The sequence below is a fragment of the Amia ocellicauda genome, chromosome 8 (assembly GCF_036373705.1).
Source record: "Amia ocellicauda isolate fAmiCal2 chromosome 8, fAmiCal2.hap1, whole genome shotgun sequence".
In the NCBI taxonomy this organism is placed as follows: Eukaryota; Metazoa; Chordata; class Actinopteri; order Amiiformes; family Amiidae; genus Amia; species Amia ocellicauda.
In genome coordinates this window covers 42,841,794-42,864,589 of record NC_089857.1, presented here as the reverse complement: position 1 = coordinate 42,864,589, position 22,796 = coordinate 42,841,794, and the positions used below count along the sequence as shown (strand labels likewise).

Here is a 22,796-nt window from a genome sequence, read left to right as displayed (position 1 = left end):
TCAAACACAGTATTAGTATGGTGTTCCTAATAATCCTTTAGGTGAGTGTATATTCCTATATTAAACCCTTTGGCTGAGGTTTTGGTAGACAGAAGGTAGAAAAAGCAAGGTCACGGAGGCGAAATCGCCAACAATATGAGCTAAATCTCAGCAAATATTTGCTTGTTCTGCTCGGTTTTATTGTAAAGGGCATTGAAGCAGCAGGGATTTAAAAGCTGGAAGAAAAAAAACGCATTTACTGAAGAGGTTCTTACACAGTAAATTGTCATACAAAGCTTACTTAGCTCTGCCCTACCGATCAAACACTTGAACACAAAAAAAAAGAAAGGAAAAAAAAAGAAAAAATGGAGGCCAGCGGTCCGCGCCGTAACAATCTCCTGAACGCAGCCCCATACGGAGCGGAAATGCAACCGCGCACCAGAGATCCGCACACCGCCAGATCTGAAAGGGGCACCCCGGGTTGCCAAAAGCGGGATTATCTCCCAACAATTTTCCACCAAAAGCCGAGCTCTTTCCTGATCCTTCCGACCTTTCAACGTGAGGTTCAAAGGATACTGGATTACGGCCGATACCAAGTGACAGGTGCAGCCAATTAAGCGCAGTGACTTCCAGTCTTTGGCATGGGGCTCGCGCAGGAAGAAGCGATCCTCTACGAGCACCCACGGGGTGGCAAAGAAACTAACTACTTATCTAGAGGAGACCCAGCGAACATCAAAAAGTGCCTCCCCACGACGCACCTCTCATTAAACTGCAGTTGCTCTTATAAATTCCAACAACTGTGTTATGGTATGCTTTGCTGCTCCTGGCAGCTTTTCAGAGAGAGCGAGAGAAAGAGAGAAAGAGAGAGAGAAGGGTGCACTTTAAAATGGCCGTGGGAATTTAAACAGAGCATTCTTTGCAAACAAGGCTTTCCTTTAACAAAACTGCCTGCCTTTGGGAAAACCACTCGGCGGACACTTTGTACACTCTTACACAAGCCGGAGTTAATGGGTTTCAGAGAGGGGGATGTGTCAATGGGGTTCCCCTACAGTCACACAATGACTAGAATGCCGATTTACCGCTCAGATGTGCAGTACACAGCTAGGTCTGGGCCGACTGGGGCAGCGATCGGGCAACTGCATTGGCGTTCAGGGGGTTTTGAGACTTTTAAGATACCCAGTAAGCCGATTAAACAAGGCCTTTGATCAATTCCAATAGTGGGAATGCTTAATAATAAAGCAAGCTGTAATTACCAGTTATGTAACGTAATTACATGTTATGTAGATAAACTATATCAATGCATATTAATCCCAGGCAATAAGGCAACAAAAAGTGACTATTTAGAAAGGGGGTGTAGACTGCGCTCAAATTAGAGATACTATGGAGGGTGATCAGTGCCAAAATTAAGATGAACGTGATTATGAACATGAAGATGATTATTAACATGATTATGAACATGATTATGAACATGATTATGAACATGATTATTAACATGATTATGAAGACGAACATGAAGAGGATTATGAACGTGAACATGAAGATGATTATGAGCTCTGGATAGGACAATACGCGCACTGGTCCCGCCCACCAGCTCTGATTGACAGAGTTCAATGTTTTGTCACATCGAAAAAAGAAATACAAGAGACGCTACGAAATGTAGAAGCGCACTGAGAAATGTAAATAGCAAAGAGACAAACGAGAAATAATATATATATATATATATATATATATGTTGAAACTAATTAATGTATAAATACATGTTTAAATAAATAAACAAATAAATAGATGAATACATAAATAGATAGCCCTAAATGTCCATGTATTTGTATAATCGTGTATTTATTTTCTCTGTGTAGGTTTTTAAAATGTAAGCTTGGATAGTCCTCCATACTTTGAAAAAATACCAGTCTCACAGTCGTGCGCCTTACCCACTACTCTGGAGCCTCACTATGGTGCTGCGGTGAATGTGCATTGTGACGCGGGAGAGCGGGGTTCGAGTCCTCGCCGAGTCATTACGTTATGAATAAAGCCCTCCTATATCTTTATGTATATGTACTATAGCTCCACAATACATTGTATAAATCCTAAAATTATTGCAATAGAGTAAAATCTAGGACTTAATCTAACACCTCCCTTTATATATAGATACCGTGTGAGCGAGTAGATGTGTCTCTAAATTTTCCACACAATATGGAAACTATTCAGTGTTAACTTCCATTGAAACACGTCTGTCCGCCATCCCTCTGCGTCCGACTTCTGACCACTTTCTTTGGCAACATTGTAAAAGCGGACAGTGCATCTGCATCTTCATCAGTGGTATTTTTTGGGTCCAAATTATGATGTATGGATGATGTTTTTTTAGGTATATTTATTTATTTATTTATTTATTAGTTTATTTATTTCAATATGTATTTATACATTCATTAGTTTCAACATGTATACATTTATTTCCTGTTTGTCTCAGTGCGCTTCTACATTTCGTAGCATCTCTTGTATTTCTTTTTTTTTCGATGTGACAAAACATTGAACTCTGTCAATCAGAGCTGGTGAGCGGTAGCCAGTGCGCTTATTGTCCTATCCAGTGCTCATAATCATCTTCATGTTCGTCTTCATCTTCATGTTCATAATCATCTTCATAATCACGTTCATCTTAATTTTGGCACTGATCACCCTCCATACATACTTTATCAAATCATCCTTCGTATATTATAAATATTATATCCCTAATGTTAACAGTTTCGAATGTAAAGCTACTTATACACCTTCCACAGTTGCTGTATGAATGTAGTCCACCCCTGTTTTGAAAGTTTACAGTCATCTACACAAAAGAAGTGCTGGAAATGTGTAGGTACACCTGGACACTGGTATTATTTTAACTTTTATTCTATCGTCCCCCAGGGTTTAACAATGCATCACTGGAAAGGCATAAACAGTACAGATGAATTCATTATGTTTTTACAGCTCTGAAAATATGACTTTCTGCATTTAAATAGTATATTTTGTTATCAGCGGTAAACCAGCTTTATTGCCTAATATTTTTATTTTTTAAATTATTTAATCCAAAAGACCCTCACCTGTATACTGACCCTAACGAGTAAGATCACACACCACATGATCAGCCTTTAAGAACACAATACTGTGCAACTGTATTCCTCCTCTGAAAAACAGAACTGGACCGTTCTACCCAGATAATCTTCACCGAACAGTTGAATTTTTCAAGAACTGGTTCATGACAAAACAACAGCAGGAGAATAACAAAATCTACAATAAGTAAAATAATAATCCAGCCCTGGACGAATAAACACATTCACAAAACCAGTGGCTGTAGAGATGTGCGTATTCTCAAACAGGAACCATGGCTCGGGGCATAGTGTGTCCGGTGGGAAGAAGATGAAGGGGGCCACACGGCCACACTGACAACTGAGAGAACGGTCACTCGGCCACACAAGGTGAAACCCCCGTGGGGCTGTCGTTTCTGAATGTCTGACCAGCTGGTGGACCAAGCCACCACAGCACGAGTCACTCAAGACAGCATGCACTGCCTTATTTCAAAATCTTCAGTGGCACATACATGGAATTGGAAAAAGAAAAGAAGAGTTCAGTGCCCAGTATTTGACTTGTCCTTGTTCTGCACAGACCCACTCACAATGTTTATGTTTTGCAACACAAGGGAAGCCCCTGGCCTTATTGTGCCAAAACGCCACGTCAACCGAAGCACTTAAGTCGAAGTCAACAAAATGCGCCTTTGACCCACAAAGAGAGAAAAACTAAAAAGGAAATTCTTGCACTCTTACAGAAACTATGACGTCTACTCTGTATTGGAAAACAGAGATAATTCTGCAATTGCCAAGCAACTAGCCTTTAGTTTTCATGCGGTAACAACTATTATTTTTATATTTTGTTCTGGCACTACGTGAGCATAGAAATATCAAGGTATTACTTATTTTTTTGTAGAATTTTTCCCTTAGGACTTTAGGTAGACAAAAATAAAGTGAAAAAACTACAAGATCCGTCACGACAGCAGAGTGTGTGAAGCAGAGGACTGAACTGGACCGTATTCAATGCCATTCATGAGCTTTGAGGTAAGTTAGCTGTGGCAGGATTGGCCGGGGCCAATCAGGTCAGGTTATCTACTGGATGTGAAGGTTATTTCCCAGCACATTACTGGACCGGTTTCCTGGGCCTAAATGGCTTCTTATTTGGCACTCTGCATCGCCCAGCTCAAACACAGCGTCTTACATGTGACTTGTGTTGCGTCTGCGACAGACCCTCTAAAGACAAGGCCACAGTGTTTGCACACATTCTCTGAAACAGTGCTGTCCATCAAGTCATTCGGGGTCATAAATATGGCCATTAAACTGCACTTATTGATCAAGGACCTTCTTCTCAGAGTCCGCTGAACACCGATTCAGCCCAGAGGGGAAAAAACATTTCAATTCAAATTTGTTTCAATCCCCTACACCATCGGTGTGAGCGAGATCTGAGACGCTCAAGGTTGTCTCCATCAGAAGGTCTTCATTTAGAGATGTGTTTCCAAACCATTACGGTCTCCAAAAGTATAGTGAAAGCAGAAGCCACCTCTTAGCCAGTGAGGCAATTAAAAGGCACAGTCCTGTCCGTTTGCTTTTCTTCTCCGTTCTTTTTTTCCTCTTTAAGCATTAAGAAAACACGAGGCGAGCAGCCAAGCCAAACAATTGGAGGCACTGTTGTACCTGAAGAAGTGACCCCCTGCACTCTGCTTTGGCCACAGCGAGCTTCACAATGCAGGCCTCAGTCTCACCTCCCGGCGTATCGAATGCCCTCTCCCAGGTCACCCGAGCATCCTCTTGCCCCGATTGCTTGTTCTCCAGGTGACCAGACGCAGGCACACACTCGGCCTCACCGACACACAGCCGGAGTACAGCCAAGCGGCAGGGAGATGAAATACAGCACAGTAACAATCCAGGCTTTGTCTCCATCCAACACTATACCTACTGGCCTGCTTTGAAGCCCAGCCAAGAAAAACCACTGTGTTGGGTTACAGCTCTTGTGGCCAAACAATCTGCACTTGTGTTTAATATACTACAGTCTGTCTGCATTTTACTCGCTGCCAATCATCTGTGAGGGCTGTTGCGTCTGGATTTTTATTTTATTATTTTTAATACAGAAAAGGTGTGTTTGTTATGGGCGAATGTAATGTGCAACGAGCGAGCGATTACAGGAGTGAATACAAAAATAAAAAAGACGCAGAGCTTGTCAGAATGCCTGCAGGGTTTCAATTATCCTCCTCTCAAGTCTTTTGATTGACGGCCGGTTTGAAAAAACAAAACCTAGCAGTTACACTCAAGATAAATCTTGCGAACACACAGGTTGACAGAAGAAGAAGAAATAATGCAGTCATCTATCCTTCAGCAAGTCTTATACAAGTAACAAGCCATAAGTATGTTGCAAACTAGACTTACAACGGCACTAAGAGGACGCCCGGTCTGGCCCGGGAACAATAAACACTCAAACACAGTCTGCAGCCGAGACGAACGCCTGAAACGAACAGAAACATAATCCAGGTAAGAACACCCATATTAGTCAGCGCAGGGGTGCCCAGGTCATGTTGGAGCGTAACAGCAACGCAGAGCAAACACAGCATCTGAGAAGCTTGTCTGGGTTTGGACGCGTTTATGGCCCGCGATGTACAAGTTAAACACATTTTTCTTGTCATCTGTAACTGACAATAAAAATCGAACATGTTTTCAACTACCGCAGCCCGAGCTGTCGGCACATCGTCGATTGGCAATGCTGTTGCTTGGTTTTCAACAATAAAACTCCAGCTTATTTTTTATCTTCTTCTTATTATTATTCATTTTCATAAATGCCTGGTCCCAGTCACCAGCAAAGGAATCTTCGTAAGACGATTGATCTGGGTGGCGATTTTTGTCTCCCCGAGAATAGAAGTGTGTGTGTGTGTGAGATGTAACTGAAAATATAGAGACCCCAATTAAATACAAGGGATTTACACTTTTGTGTACAAAAATGAAAGGTCTTTGCTCCGCTACGTGCTGGGCTTGTACACAATGCAAGGCTATGATGTGCATCTTGAACTAAAAACCTGATGGATAATTATGTAACCAATTGGAAATTAAACAGATCTGATTTGATTAAATTAGATTCAATAACCAACATGGCAATATGTCCTATGTAATCACAATTTACTAAAAATAACTTTTACACAATGAAAATTACTAATCCAGGGGGCAAGGTGATCTTTTCTTCCCCTGCCTGATTTTAATTTGCTTTGAAAACAACACCTGGTCCTCCAGGGGCTTTACAAAGGCAGGGAAAGAGTCTAATTACACGGCTCTTTCAGCTGAGGTGCCTTCAAAACCAGAAGATTTAAAAAAAAAAAAAAAAAAAAAAAAAAAAAAACAGTCAAGGTAATGTAATTGCAGTTTGATAATAACCCTAGCAATTAATTAGTTTACATAATAAAAATAATTGGGAAGCAAGAGTCTTTGATCTGAGCAAAACCCAACCACAGACGTGTCTTTGTTTCAACTCATTTGTAGATTCGGAAGCACTGTGGCTTCACTTCACGTTAAGAAAATGTGTTTAATTTATTGACAACACAGTGTACGAAATACTGAACTCTGCTACAGTCGCACAGCTAAACGCAGTCAAAGGCAGATGCAGTAGAGCAGCAACACATTTCAGAATATTTATTTTCCGAAAAGAAAAAACGAACGTTAATGAAACGGGCGCTCGAATAATCTTATTAACAGGGTCAGTGTGAGCAGTTGTCCAACATGATGACTAGCCATCGAATTCGGTGCTGTGGGTCATCATTTATGTCAAAGTTCGCGGGAAATTAATTTACAAAACCATTCAGTGAAATACAGATTGCCGTTTTATATTATAGACTTTAGATGGCAAAACAACCGGGGACATAAACTGGAACGGCATATTTGTTTGAAAAGAAAACGAGGAAGACCACTTCCCAGCCCACAGTCATCTCATTTCTCCATAATCTCTTCCCACAAATGAGGTGTTGAAACAAATCATCATGACCTTCCGTTTTCAGGGTTACTTCCTCATGACATCTGCAAAATCCCACCGTGGATTAATCCCAACTCAGGCATCGGACATCTCCCCCGGTTGTTGATGCACCACAGAACCCGGCGTACAGAACAGGCGGATGACGAATGAGAATTCCTAACCACGAAATCATGAGTTCTGTGCGTAAGTGGATTATTTCTCTCCACAAATACAAATGTGTAAGGACTGGGTGCAAAAAACAAAAGCAAAGTTACGAATGAAAGAAGATCTCGCAGAATAAATACAAATGCCACTGAAACCACCTTGGTTGACCAAAAGAACAAACTCAGGAATAGGCACATTGTCTGATATGGCAATTTCTTTCTTAGACAACGGTATGATGGACTAAATTACTACATCAATCTCTGTACCTCTGCTGACTGGATTTTATTATTTCTGAAAAGTTTTAATCGCACCATGCATCAAAGAGTCCCTGCTTCATCAAAAAACACATAAACATTTAAATAGTCCAACGTCTTGACCGGCTAAGAGGCAAGTCCTGACGTTGCCTGCCTCCTCTTTCCACAGAGGATTAATGAGATTACACCCAACCTCATTTCACTCCTAACCTTCAGTCTCGACCCATTCCTATGCCCAACCTTTGACCTACTAATGCCAAGCTCTAGAACACCACCCTGCGCACTAATCTGGTTTAAATGTGCCGTGTGGATCAAAAGAGCCTTTTCTAAGGGTCACAAGAAAGGAAAAGAAACGCAAAGACGTTACACAAAGCGGCAAACATGTGCGTGGTCTTCCCGTTCAATCCCACTCCTGTGCTCGCCTGCGTCCACGGGGGACTCCGACAGACACGGCCCGCGGGCGGCTCTCGGGCTGACACATTCCTCCGTGTCACAATGAAGGGGTTAGGGTCTGCCTGTTTAGCTGGGTCAGGTTTACTACAGAAATGGCAGCCCTTTGGCATGTCAGAATGACTGCCAGCCTTCGGTGTGCATCAGGGTTTCTGGACCCAGTGACTTGGTTTTTGTCGACCATCACCTTTTCTCTGTCAAGAGTGGTCGTAGTCCCAAATCAAATCAGTTAAGAAAAACAGGGAAATGAAAAACTGCCGTTATCGATGTCAGAACACCTAAGTTACAGATGGCGTTCGAAGCTAAATAAAAAATAAAGCAGACGAGGTAAATGAAGTACAGGAGTTACACTCTGCACACTGGATTGTCCGCGAAGTAAGAAAACAGTCCTCTAGTCCCTCTCTACACAGACACAACAGGCTTTTACAAATGTACTTTCAGTTTTGATTTCCTGTGTTGTACAGGTCTGAACTGACACGTAGGACTGCAACAACATCGCTCTGCATTTTGGCCACACTGAATACAAAAAAAACAAACGCACACATAAATAAATCAACCAAAGCCTTATTCCATGATCGCAGTCAAGTGTGTATGCGCTTTGGAACAGTATGGGACATAAATAATACATCCAGCGATAACATAGAAGCCAGCACAGAGGAACCTTTCACAGCCGTAATCAGGGGAACCACAACCTGAAATGAATCTGCGATGTGACGGGAGATTTTGCTGTCCAGAACCAGTGTGTCCTCGGCTCTGTGCAACGACAGGCAGCGGTGTATTTAAATTAAGCCTCTGACACGTACTACAAGCACACAAGCAGATTGGCCTGACTCCTGGGCTCGTCTCTTCCTCACCGCAGGAGGACTGCTCTCTAAGGCTCCTCAGTTTTGCTTTGTTCGACGTTTGTCTAACAGGAATATTGTCTAACCCGATCCTGTCATCAACCACATCCGTTTTTCATTATCCGAGTTAGTTTGGTATTGGGAAGCAACTGTATTCATTCATTCATTTATTCTGGAAGTTGATAAAGCACACCTACTGATCCAGAGACTCTGGGGTTTCAGTTGAGGTGCTCTAATATTCATCAAATGTTTGTGTGGTCTCCAGGTATCAATTTCAAAATCAAGAAATAACAAATTAAAAAGGTTCAGAGAGCTACAATCGCAGAGGTGACACGACGACCCTATGTATGGCTGGTGCCCGAGGAACGTCTGCTATGCTTCTCCCGAGGGACTGGAGACCGGTGTCTCTGATCAGCACCGACTGTAACGGTGTAAGAATGCATTGTTCCAGGGAGCAGTGTCAGATCACAGCCCTCTGGAGGAATGTATTGGCACTCGGTCGTGTCTGTCTCGTGGGAAGAGATTTCATGTCCGTGCCATTTTTTCCTGCACCTTGCGAGACCTGCACAATCCCATTTGATGTCATTCCAGTGAATTCAGCAGTTATTAATAACAGCCATATTTCAGCATGGCCTCGGCTGTCCGGTGATCCTGGATGGCTCAAAGCATCTGTACACGAGGAGCCTTCAAAAACACCATGACATCATTAAGGGGTGACAGAACCGCCACCTGTCTGTGTTTCCAGTGTAAATAAAGTTAGCATAAAAATAACTACCAGGGCCTTCATTTCCCCCTAAAAAAGGAAGATGCAATATATTTATAGCTCCTAAAATAACCTTGCTTTTCCGATTTCTGAGACCTGTCTTCAACACGCATGAATATAAAACAAGCCGAGTGTGCTCTGACACCGGGGAGATTGCATCGCTCATGAAAGGACTACATTGTCACCTTGCACAGTAAATGAAACATGCCAATCAGCAGGAGAACATTAGACTCCTCCTCATACTTGGTGTTCAAGTAAGAGTATAATATCCCTCAAAATCCAATCTGAACAATTATTAGTGTAGCCCCCATTTGAAACTACATTTCTGGTTCAGCACAAATAAAAAGTAACATACCCATATAGGTTACCTCACAGTAAGTGCTGTTTGTCCCACTCAGCTCCCTCTATACAGGTCTGTCTTTGTCTACGGTCTTTTTTGGTTAAGACCAATCAATCACTTTTGATAAGGCATTTCTCACACATTAGTATTCATGTTCGTCTCCTTCCACTGACAGTTCTATCAACTATACAAAAATAAGGATCTACATAAGGAATAAGGAAAATATAGGTTTAAACTTATGTAGTAGATCTGTTATCATTTTTAACAACGTGAACAAATTACCCCTGAATGTATCAAGCTGGCAAAAAAGGGCAGAACCAAGAACGAAAAATACCCACGACAGCAAACAAAACTAAAAGAACCTGAAAAAGTTAAAAGCAATAAATAAGTAAGTCCTGTATGGCGTGTTCATTTCTATTTGCAGTTCTCATATCGACTTCTCTCGACCCTCAGTTGGGCATGGGAAGGGTATCCACAGCCGCAGTGAATTTCACACATCACTGTTGCGTTTCAGAAGACTGACACTGCCTCCCACTGGCCAGCCCGGAGCGCTGCACTGCACAAGTGTGACTCTCACTCTGCCCTGTCCTGCCCTGGCCACTAACGCAGGGACAGGGTCCGCTTCCAGGTAAAATGGAGGACACACCGGAGTAAGCAACACAAAAACACACGAGAGAGGAAACGGAGGGTGGGTTGGCTGCAAAAGATATCAAATCATCAGGTTTGCACCATACAGAAAAATAGGGAGTCTCATTTCACCTATGAATGAAAGCTGGTTGAAGGCAGTTCAGACATCCCTTCCTCCATATACATCTACAAACACACACCTCTGATGGCTTCCTGAATACCCAACACCAAACACTGCGGCATTCAGACCAGGAAGCATCACCAGCCAGCACAGCAAAACAGCAGCACGTCTGGCGGACCATTTAAATCCTGTTCTGGCCATGCTGCTGCTCTGTGAGGCAGTCTGGCTGCCCCTGGAAGCATCACAATGAAAAGCCTGATTTGTGATGCTGGCGATGAAGTGCTGTGAGCTGTCAACCAGCAGGGCAGCGACATGGGCGAGTTCACAACATCTCCTACATTGGTTAAAACTGCACCACAGGACGTGAAATTGTGCAAATATAACCAGAGGTACCGAAGCAAAGCAGGAGCCCGATACATAACTTATGACATTTCATGTTTTCCTCTGAAATAACCAAGTTAGGGACTTCTCATTTTTCAGAATTAATTCTCTGCACAAAACTGCCCCCTGCTGGGAAAATAAACAAGCGGTTCCAGATGTGTCTGTATTCTACAAACTGAAACAAACAAACCAGCGAGCAACCTCTGCACCGAGGGGCACCCTGGTCCAATCATCAGGACATGGACGATGGTTTGAAGATCATGTTCTGGTTAAGAAGAAAACCATTACAAAATAAAATAATTGAATGTGCAATCAAACCAATTAAAAATGGCATACACACTCCAGATAAATATGTAAATCAATCATAAGGACATAAAGTGGACAAAGGTGTCCATTAATAACTCAGTGATCAAGGATCCTATCCAGTCTGTTTTTGAATGTTCCCAAATTGTCTCTTCAGCCACATCGCTGGGGAGTTTGTTCAGATTGTGACGCCTCTCTGTGTGAAGAAGTGTCTCCTGTTTTCTGTCTTGAATGCCTTGGAGCCCAATTTCCATAGGTGTCCCCGGATCCGTGTGTCAACTGAATACGGTTTAAAATGGACCATATAAAATGCAAGGATGATCATTCTTTCCCTTCACACGAGAAGAGATCACAGTGGGTCAGAGACACAGCGACTGAACAAAAGTCTATTATCATCTTGTGTGCAGTACAAGACGAAGATCAATAAATATAAAGCCAGCTGTGTGGATCGGCCTTACCTCCGGCTGGTTTTCTTCTCTTCCGTGGGCTCCGGCTTCACCTCCTCGGTCTTATCCCTCCTCAGTTTCTTAGAGACGCGCTCCTTCATCTGTTCCCTCTCATCGGTGTCATAGTCCGCCTCGGCCTCACTCCCTCCCTCCACCTCCTCGTCCTTTTTAAAGAGAGAGACGGAAAAACACACAAATCAACAGAGTCATTTTCTTTTCCTTCCTCGCTCCGTCAAGATCAATGCCCGGCCCAAGTTCCTGTTCCTCCAGAATGCACAGGTTCGATCAGAGATGAGGGGGACCACCGGCCAGTCCGCACAGCAGCGTGGCGGGAGGTTACACCAGACCGCTCTCTTGTATTCATTACACGCGTCTTCACAAGACGAATAAAAGAGCGTGAATTAAAGATGCACTGCACTGAAAACCCTGTACTGCGTGGGACAGACAATCTCACGGCTGTTACACCCCCAGAGCTGAGAAACGTCTATATGTTCAATCCAAAGGACAAAAAGATGTAACCTACCTGCGATAAACCTTCCTGCGTCCTTTTAGATGATTTTCTAGGAAGACAGAAAAGAGAAAGTCAGTATTCGGGGAGTGAATCATTCGAACAGGTGAGTTTGCACATTTCCCGGTACACTGCCATGCCGTTTACGCTGCGGGGTGAACTCTAGAAGCCCATGTTTGGAGGTAGACTGTATCTGTCGCATCGCAAGGAGCTCAATAGCTGGACAAAAGCACCACCGGGGAGAACAGTGCGTGTTATTTCACCTGTCCACGGCGGGGACCGAGCTCAGCCGTGGGTCGTCCTTCAGCAGGTCGTGGCTGCTCTTGCTTCGGCCTTTCATACTCTGGGGAATATGAACAAGATATTCAATCGATGGAGGTGGCAGACATGAAGAAAGGAGAGCTGGAACACAATTACCGAGCCTGAATGGCTTCATTAGTTTTGGTATGCAGAACATTCCCCAGTGCTGTTGAACAAAGCCACTCTTCCTGCACAGCTCTCAGTAATATATCATAATAATCACATAACTTGCTATATTTATTTATGAGCCGATTCCCTTAGTCTGGGCAACACATTATAGAACACAAACAGCGAAAGGGCGACTGTGGGAAAATGAATACCTTTTAACAGCAACTCAAATAAAAGAAGAGTTTCTGAACTGGTCCGCATGAATGCGTTTGTCCTGCGTTTGTCGCTCATGGTGTTACAAAGGGCCCCGCAGAGCTTTCACAGCTGTCTCAATTACCTGGCTGACTTTATTGACCATCTCCTCCTCCTCTTCAGCTTCCTCTCCAAACGACAGCAGACTGAAGTTCCTGATGACAAACGCAACAGTTAATGTTTTCACCAGCTAATGACGGGGCAATCTGAGTGACCCCACTGGCCAGCGAGCTCATTAATCACGCATCCCCTGGCAGCTGCCGACAGATGCCCCTCAGAGCAGCGGTCAGCCAGTCCTCACAGACGCCCCCCTATACATTCGTCTCTACCTACACTCCCTTCAGACCTCCTGCGCCAGGTCACTCACTGTGTCCCCACTCCGCCCCCTTCTGAGAGCCCACTGCTTTTCAGACCTCGCCCCCAAGTGGTGCAACGACCTTCTGCAGGTTATAGGCATCCTATTATAGTTATTACACACATGCACCCAATAAAGAGGATCTTCTAAGCACATGATTTAAATCGACTATAGTAGGTGTTGAATTTTGGCAGATTCCTACAAATCTAAATAATGAAACATCTGCAAACCGTCTACAGTAATCAGAGGAGATCTCCAATTAAAGTCTGCAGGGAATGTAATAATTACTTTGTTGCTTTGGACTGTGATTTCTTTCCTTCTTCCTTGTCTTTGTCCTTTTTGGTTTTCCTCGTTTCCCTCGGGACAATGTCGTCGAAGGGGTTGTGTAGAACCTGGGAGAAGACATTTCAGGAAGATCCAGTCATCAGTCAAGACATACAGCAGCAGCTCCATTTAAATCTAAGTGACCTCGATACATTTCCAACACTTTCAGTTATAAAAGCAGCGCAAAGCAGAATATCTGGCTCGTCTTTTAGCAACTCAACAGAGGCGAGCGTCTAGGTCTTAAAACAATTGTCCACTTGCCTCCGCGCCCCGTATCTTGTGTGGATTCAGGGGTCTTTCGTTCTGATCGGTTTCCACTTCGGCCAGCCGCAGCAGATTGTACACTGTATCGCCAGTGACCTGAAAAGCAGACAAGTGTGAAGGACATGTGCATCAGCTGTGCCATTCACCCTCTCAGTTATGTGTACTTTATTAAATCAAGTGAGGTGACTGAAGCTACCAAACACCTGAAGCCTACATCGCGCGTGGAACACATCCGATTTCTTTGCCGACTTGGTGTGAAAAGCAGGGAGCTTAAAACAATTATGACATTCATTTAATTTTTTCTTGCTTTCTTTACCTTCCCAAATATGGTGTGTTTGTTATTGAGCTCATCCGCGCGTCCCAGAGTGAAGAAAAACTGGCTGCCATTGTCGTGGGGGCCTGCGTTGGCCATGGCAGCCAGGCCTCTTCTGTTGAAGCGCAGTCTGGAGTGGAACTCGTCCTGCGGGGGGGGAATCAAGATCAGCAAATAAAGGCAGCGGCTCCAAGGCCTTTTACAGCGACAATACCGAGAGCACAAAGGAGAGCGGTGGCCTCGGTCAACGTTTCTCTCGAACGGTCATTCATTTAAAGAGTCTTGAGGCTGCTGTTCTCGTTCGCCTGGCAGCAATCATTGCTTTATTATTATTATTATTATTATTGCTTAGCAGATACTCCAGCGTCCTGACAGAAGTCACAAAAAGAAACTAACAGTATCAACACAACATATTACAGAAAGTGCAATTACTGTAAGTGCATCTTTCTACTGCTTTGTCGTACACAGGAATGTACAGTAATACGATTTATTTATGCATTTGCTCTCATTACACAAACACCTTGATCGACATCTCTACGGGCCTGGCCGCCGAGCATCTGGTGACAAGGAAACACTATTCCTCTGCCTCACTCCTCTCCACAAGATCAAAGCTCTCACCTTAAAGGGTCGTCCGTACACCGACTCCCCGCCCTCCCCCGTGCCGGAGGGGTCCCCGCCCTGCACGATGAACTCGGGCACGACGCGGTGGAATATCGTGCCATCGTAGTAGCCTGTGACACAAACCACGGTAAGCGTTCATTTCATTTGTTTGTAGGTTTCTGTCATTGTGTTATTTTTCTTCTTGAGTGAGAGAATGGGAAATAAACACATATGGTCCCTGTCCTGGATCGCTCAAGGTGCAAACGGGACAACAGTCATTCAAGATAAAGCGGTGTCCTGTTGTATGGAGGTAGCAATTATACGTTACAGGTTACAGTTGCGTACCATCAGAGCCCTTCTTGGCTCATATTCCCAGCTACGAGCGCCTTACCTTCTAAGCAGAGCTGCACAAAATTCCTGCATGCTTTAGGGGCTTCCTTGGACCACAGCTCCACGTCAATGTCCCCCGCAGACGTCTTCAACAGAACCTGGGGAGAGAGAGAGAGAGAGAGAGAGAGAGAGAGAGAGAGCGCACATGGCATATCACTGTTTAGCAAAATCTATAAACAGGGAAATACAATTTGTAATTCGTAGAAGACTAGATGATACAGATACAGTGCAGTATAGCAATACAGCATAATCTATATATTTTTTTAAATCATTTGTCAATTTTAATTTTTCAATTAGAAAAAGGTGTGGAAACTACACACAAAAAAGCCCTATGCCCTTGTTTTGGGTTGATACTTTGCCCGGACCTCAGTCTGTCATTATGCTGTTCCACAGACACGACACAATACTGCAGGTTACCATCACAGCCGGTCACTGGCTCAGTGCCCTCGTCAATGATGCGCAGATCCCCGCAGTTCTGCGCAGATCTGCAGGATCCCAGCGATCCCATTGGTGGAGCCGCGCAGAACTGCGGACGTCTGCGCGACAAGAACGCGACCGAGGAAGTGTTTTTGTTCCACCGTCTTCCTCCCGTTTCTTTGTATTGCTGGATTACCGGGAACTAAAATAACCAAACTCGTTCAAAGCACACACGTATTGATCCGTCTGAACACTTTGGTCAGCGTCAGTAATGCGCAGGGACGCGTCTCTTACCTTCCCATTAGTCGGGGGCTCCTGTATGTAGATGTTGCTCATTTCGCCCTGGTTTTACGCGGTAAAGCGATAGAGCAGAAACCCAGCTGTGTAAAGCAGCTGTTCCTTCAGTTTCTGACTAAATGCCTCAGCACCCCCTGTTTTCCCTGTATCAACACCCCCAAAACAAGACCAAACAGAGCGAATATAGCGCCATGTTGTTGAAACATTAAAATGTCTTGGAACAGGAATAAGTGTGTGGGGGGGGGGGGGGGTAAAGGAATATATGTTAACGGAAAGATAGTACATCTTTAAAAACGACGTGGTTATGCGTCAGTGTCTTTAAAATAAAAAATTTCACGACACTGTACATAAATATAGATATTTATTTAATTTTGATCCGTGTAGTAAAAGCGGGTATGACTTAACACCCCTTGAAACACCAGTTTGGATTGGTCTCGCTTTTGCGGTGTTGCATTTTTAGCGGACCCCCGGGAAACCGCGCTACTTAACGCTACACCGATATAGAGGACCTCACTTTCACATTCGTTACTTGATTAGAAATATATATAATATACCGTTATCTACAACTTTTAATAATTTATCTATTCAAGCATTTATACGTAATTTAATTAATATCGGAATAGGCTATTCAATTACGATACTCATCGTGTCTATGTGTAGTTATTTCCGTGTGCTTTTTATTAAGTATATAATTCCAGTATTATTTAATTAGGTTCATACTTTTACCAAAACAACGTGCACTTATTTTTTGAGTAAAGCTTTAGATATTAGTCATGTCTAAAGCAGTACAAAGCAGAGCCCTAAGCTTTGTTTCCGCGGGGAGGGCATTAAGCGATGGACCCTTGCTGGAAGTTTTGAAAGTGTTTGAATGCGTTTCGCACCGAACTGAGCCGAACATCGACTCTGGGCTTTAACGGAGGCGCTCGGCATGGCGGCACCAGGTTTTTATGTCACGATTGAAACAACAGTAATACGTTTGTGCGGAAATTAGCTAAGAGTGCAAACATACATGCGCGAAACGCGGGTGGGAATCAGCGCATCTAAGAGAATGTGCTAGAAACGTCCGGAGGGCTGGATGGGGATGTGAGCGGTTTCCCTGCGCGGCTCTGGACGGTTAATTCACGCTTCCTGCCCGGGTTATAAACGTGTCCAGACCCGCCGGGGAAACCGACTCAATCTCGATCTCAATGCACTCGGCGATTTGGCGACGTTAAAGAGATCGGACATGAGGTCCACGGCGGACAGACGGACAGAGACTGATGTGGCGTCATCTTACAGCCACAGACCTGGCCGTGCGTTGTGCGCATCGTGTGTGAAACAGTGGTCGACTCGTGAAAGTGTCCGGTGTATGGGAGGTGTATGGGAGGAGACACCCCCTGCCCGGGGCTTTCGCTCAGCTGAGCTCTCACTTAATTGATTCCTTAATTGAATTCCTGATTTGCGACGTTTGACTTTTTAAATTGTGTAGTTTAATAAAAGTTGGAGATTTCAAGTTCCACTATAGTTTCATACTGAACATGAAAACTACAACTGTTTAAAATAATGTAAGATCTCAGGTTAGGCTAATTAGTTCAATTAGGGCTCCCTTAAGTACTCTACTAGTAATGAAGTGATTGAGAGCTCGGCTAGAGCAGAAAGCAGGGGCTCCCCAGCATTGAGAACCACTGGGCTGGATAGATTGTGTTCAGTTCATTCATGAGGGATTTTAACACCCGTCATGGGAATGTACTTGTGTGTGTTTTTTCACATTTTGGCTTTCATTCTTTGAGGAAATAACCCTTTCCTTGGACACATAGAGCAGGGCTTCTTAACCTTTCCGTACCCCTCCAGACCCCCACCCAAGATAGACCATGGCAGGCACCTGTACAAAGTAAGGAAACAAGTCCTCGGGATAGTTCTTTTCAAAAACGTTCCTCTGCTCCACCAGGAAACCGATCAAGTCCAGCGCGGCTAAGATTTTTCCTTTTTAAAAAGCATCTCTGCGCTCATGGAGATGGTTGCTGCTGCTGCCAGGGCAGGGGACCGAGGAGCAGAGCGTGGGCTGCAACAGCCGGTTACAGGACTTAGTTTTGATGATCTGTAACTTTGAAACGTCAGCGGCCTCTCTGGAGTGATCATCGCAGGAGGAAAACAATAAGTCAAATTCGGAAAAAGAACAAATCCATGTGAGCTCCCAGTTATCAGAACCTCTGGAACACCTGGATTTGTGATGATCAATTGTTATTTGGGAGCTGCTTTTAATCATTTATATGATTGTCCATGGACCCCAGGTTAAGAACCCCTACCCTAGATTATTATTATTATTATTATTATTATTATTATTATTATTATTTTAATTTTTATTTCTTGTCAGATGCCCTTATCCAGGGCAACTTACAACATAAGTGCAAAAATACAGTTAGGTAAAGGCATCAAACATTACAAATTCAGTTTACATAAAACATAGCAATTCAAAATATAATACATTTTACAACTTCCAATTTACACAGGCAAGTAAAGTAAGTGAGGTCCTACATCCTGGACGGTAAAAGCTAAGTCCTGTCAAGATGTAGAGTCACAGTCAAGGGCTGTGGGAAAGGGAGCAAGGAGCAAAACAATCAAAAACGCAAGAAGCATAATAAAACTGTGAAGTGCTATCTTAAGGGGATTAAAAGGACTAATATTATAAGTACTGTCTGAAGAGATGTGTCTTGAGTAAGCGCCGGAAGGAGGTCAGGGACTCTGCTGTGGGCAGGTTGTTCCACCACATAGGGTTCAGGGATGAGAAGGAGCGGCTCTGGAGGAGGGAGAGTGGAGAGGAGGCAGAGTTAGTCTTCTGGCGCTGGAGGAGCGCAGTGGTCTGGAGGGGATGTATGGAGAGACGAGTGTCTGAAGGTAGCTTGGTGCAGTGGGGTCGAGACAGCGGTAGGTGAGGGTCAGTGTCTTGAACTGAATGTGTGCCGCTATCGGGAGCCAGTGGAGGGAGCAGAGTAGTGTGTGCGAATCGGTCCCGAATCAGTCCTGGTGGACCCCCTGTCCTGATGGTTCTTGTTCCAAATGAGATCTTAAATGCTTAATTGAAACCTTAATTGAACTAACAATCCAATGCAAGGCTACATTATGTAATTAAGATCACAGCTGGAACAAAAACCAGCAGGACAGGGCATCCTCCAGGACTGATTTGGGAACCCCTACCCTAGAGAAGCAAAAGGCAGTAAATAATTACACGGATAGATAATGAGGTACAACGGTGGAATACTATGGATTCATTTTTTAATGATTTGTCAAATTAATAAACTGTGTTGTGTTTTAAACTGTTTCTTTTCATCAGAGCTCTATTAATTTTACAATATTCTTCTATCCCTGGTAGTAACAGCACTCTTGGTATCTTTAACATGCATTACTGCCAGCTGAGCCCTCAGAGCCCTTTCCCTTTGTCACACAGATAGTTTCTTCTGTAAACTGATTCGATTTCTTTAGATTAGATCAACTTTATTATGCCCAAGGGATATTCTTTTTGAAGCAAGTGTGGATACATGAAAACACATAACAACATAATGGCATAGTTGCATATGTCTGTCAATCAATCGCAAAATAATATAAAATACAGTCCAAAGCCTCGTCTTATTTAAATATATAGGTAATAAGTAAATAGATGTGGCGTGCGCTTGGATCACTATTCTGAATGTGTTTGGAAAGCCTTCTGTTTCTGTCATAGATGTTTTTGCTTTTTTGGCAAATGTACTGATATGGATTGGAAGATTTCCTTAGTGCCTGTGGTCGCCCTGGGTGCGAGGATTGGGTAGTGGTTCAAAAAGGCTACAACTGATATGTGAAAATTTGATTTCGACCCAGACTCTTCTGGACTGTTTTTTTAATTATTGTTCTTATTATTTTTCTGTCCCTAAAATGTCTGGGTAGCACATCTCTATAGCAACTGGAATTCAATCAGACAGGAATTTCCCGTCCGCTCTCTTTCTCCGTCTCGGGCAGGTTCATTACCCTCGTGGGATGTCGTGTTAAGTCCCCTTTATTGACTAAGTACTATTGGAAAATGTTTCTTTTTGTCATAAAGGAAAGCTTTTCATTCGGAGACTGAGACGTTCTGAGAAAAATGCATCGTTTCACATTCAATCTTTTTCTTTTTTTCATAGGTCCGAACAAGGATAATATTAGAGCAGGATGCAAGAAATGTGGATACCGTGAGTTATTATTTTCATGATTTCCTTCATAACGATGTGCTGCTGTGTTTATGTCCCCCGAGAGGCAGTCTGTTGCACAGCGATGTCGTATTTTTTCAAATTGTGTCTCAATAAACAGATATTTTCCAGTTCGTAGCTGAGTATAGCTCTAACAGCTCTGCGACCGATGATGCCTGTGGCACAAAACCTCACCACAGCAACACCGGGTCTGGGGGGGACACAGTCTCCTCCTGTTGTGAGTTTTTGTTTCTCCTTGTTGGCAGCTGGCCACTTGACGTTCGAGTGCCGTAACTTCGTGCGGGTGGATCCTGGGAAGGACATTGTTCTGGACGTGAGCAGCACCAGCAGCGAGGAGAGCGAGGAGGAGCCGCAGGGCGACCCGGACAGCGAGAGAGTGCAGCCCGGCGCCGCCAGCAAGGGTGAGAGCTGCTCTGGGACCCACACACACACACGGCCCTCTGACATCACACCGCAGGGCAGGGGCACCGGTTCACTCTCCCACACGCCTCGCCATGAAGGCACCGTGCTTCTCTGAAACTTTACTGCGGTTTCTCCGTGGTGTACTGCAGTCACCCTGTTCGTGTAATTGCTTCCCACAGCCGAAATCAAATGTATTCCCCAGCTGTTCTCTTCATATCTGTATGGCATTTCCATCAATTTCCATCCCAAGATCCATTCAGTAGGCCTGTCGTTTTAGTGCTCTGAATGACTTTTCTCTAGGGTGACTGCCAGCAGGGTCCCGGAGATTAGTCTGTAATCCCTGGAGAGTCCAGGACCTGCCCAGAGGCCCGGCAATCCAACCCGAGTGCCTGTTCCTGTGCATGTGCGTGGGCTGGTCTCTTTGGCTGGGAATAGGAACCACTGAATGAAGTGTAATTGCTAGATATCAGGGAAGCAGACTGAAGCAATCTGAGGCCGAACAAGATTGCGCTCTTGTGTGGAACTGTGTGCCTGTTAGTGAGGGAACTGTACGCAGCTAAACAGTGATTTGGAAACAAACTACATAAGTATTGATCTTATTCAAAACATTTTCCACAAATTAAGTGAATATTTCTATGTTACTCCAGGTTCATCAGAAGACGTGAAGAAAGGACATCCCAAGAAGAAAAGCAAGGAAAAATCTTCCCACAAAAAGTTAAGAAAGAGGTAACGACTGAGTTCTCTCCACACGACTGCAGCTGCTTTTTGTTCCACGTATATGCGGCCTGACGTATCCGTTTGCTCCCGCTCCGCGTTCTGTGTTCGTATTATATATTTGTTTTGATCAGAATCACTTATGAGGAAATAGCACAGTTTATTTTCCCAGTTTACCATTTAGCCTTGAGCCTGCTTCGTGCCCTGGTTTTAGGCATCGTTTGCTAAAGTGGACTTCTATTCCACAGCCTTTCAGATGTTCATTAAGAGTATGAGTCACAAGCGCAGTGCGCAGACGCAGCTCCTCCAAGTGATTTCAGGGCTTTTATACGGGTACCATCTGGCTTTCCAGCCTCCATGCACTTTCTCGCTTTGTTGTTGTTGTTGTTGTCGGCGCTTCAAGGGGAAATGGAGTTGACGTGGCAGGGTTCAAGCAAATGTGATTTTTACACACGTAGCAGATGCGAACATGAAGGGGTTTGTTTACGTGTTATTAGTAAAAGTGTCGAGGTGTGTTTGTTTTTAAAGGGTGTTTTTGAGATCGCGGGCAGGTCAGTTACAGAGAGAGCAGCCAGTCCGAATACTAGTCCTATACAGGGACTGTTTTCCCGCACGCCCTGCCTCTCCACGTCCTCACCCTGCCAGTCTTGGTTCCAGGTCGTGCACGTCCAGCGACGAAGAGGGGGAGCCCAGGAGGAAGAAGCCGAAATCCCACAAGAAGAAAACCAGGCGGGAGAAGAAGCACAAGAAGGAGAAGCGACACAAGAAGGAGGGCAAGAAGAGCAAGAAGCGCAGCCGCACCTCGTCAGAGAGCTCCAGCGCCTCCTCGGACAGCAGCTAGTGCGGCTGTGGGTCTGGACTCAGCCCCCCCCGCCGGGACAGAGGGGGTGTGCGGCACATCGGGGGAGGGGGGGGTTGTACATGCTTTATTTCATTTTCTTGTCATTATTTTAAAGACATTCCTGTTAATGCATAAGATCTTTCTCAACACTTGGGTGGCAGATGTTGTAAATATGTGAATAAAAGTGAAACGCCCTCAGCAGTTGTTTCCTGAATCTCCGTCCCCACCCCCCTCACATTCTAGAGCTCCTAGATCGAACGGCCGTAATTACCTGGGAATGGTCCCCCTCCAAAAACAACGTTGTTTCATACAGATTTAGTTTTATTTGTTTTTACTTATTGGAAGGCCTTTGCCCTGATCAAGATGGATGAAAATGTCATACTCGTGGCATTTCTGGAATGCTGTTTTCTGTCTCTGTAAAAGGTTTGAGTTAAAGTGAACTTCATTTCAAGGCAGTACAGGTCAGAGCCCTCAACAGTCATGACGTACGAATCGCCAAAGAGTAATTTTATCTGTTGAGTTTGAGTTGTCCGGTTTAATGCAAGCATACAGATGGGGTTTTACAGGACAACGTGCCGAATGCAGCCAGCCGTTGTCTATTGGGGAAGTTTGATATAAGAAGACCAAATATTTAGTGTTTCTCAGGGTTTGGGTCAATGTGTCCCAGTTTTTTATGATTTCATTGTCCTTTGTAGCTTTATTGGAAAGTCAACATGAATGAACTCTGAACTTTGATTTGCTTGTGTCCAGTGTAGGTTTCTCTGCTTTGTATCTGACAGACCCTTATGTTTTTGGGTCTCGAACATCATGAAAATAAATAGTGATTCTCGCTGGCA

General features: G+C 44.1%; 2 protein-coding genes across 2 annotated transcripts in view; one reads left to right on the top strand and one right to left on the bottom strand.

Annotated features, from left to right (window-relative positions):
* The window catches only part of cwc27 (CWC27 spliceosome associated cyclophilin), a 50,211-nt gene extending 34,193 nt beyond the window's left edge, over nt 1–16,018 (bottom strand). The window contains exons 1-10 of the mRNA XM_066711539.1: nt 15,802–16,018; nt 15,092–15,188; nt 14,719–14,831; nt 14,104–14,247; nt 13,785–13,883; nt 13,488–13,591; nt 12,930–12,999; nt 12,448–12,527; nt 12,200–12,236; nt 11,689–11,840 (exon numbers count right to left, since the gene is read on the bottom strand). Of these exons, the coding sequence (XP_066567636.1) occupies nt 11,689–11,840; nt 12,200–12,236; nt 12,448–12,527; nt 12,930–12,999; nt 13,488–13,591; nt 13,785–13,883; nt 14,104–14,247; nt 14,719–14,831; nt 15,092–15,188; nt 15,802–15,843 (938 nt within the window). The 5' untranslated portion in view covers nt 15,844–16,018. The remainder of the gene's footprint in view (nt 1–11,688; nt 11,841–12,199; nt 12,237–12,447; nt 12,528–12,929; nt 13,000–13,487; nt 13,592–13,784; nt 13,884–14,103; nt 14,248–14,718; nt 14,832–15,091; nt 15,189–15,801) is intronic.
* A 590-nt stretch (nt 16,019–16,608) lies between these two features.
* srek1ip1 (SREK1-interacting protein 1) lies at nt 16,609–22,796 on the top strand. Its single transcript, XM_066711538.1, has 5 exons — nt 16,609–16,745; nt 19,938–19,985; nt 20,249–20,404; nt 21,053–21,131; nt 21,777–22,796. Exons 1-5 carry the CDS (start codon nt 16,733–16,735, stop codon nt 21,958–21,960), a joined length of 480 nt encoding a protein of 159 aa, XP_066567635.1. The 5' UTR covers nt 16,609–16,732; the 3' UTR covers nt 21,961–22,796.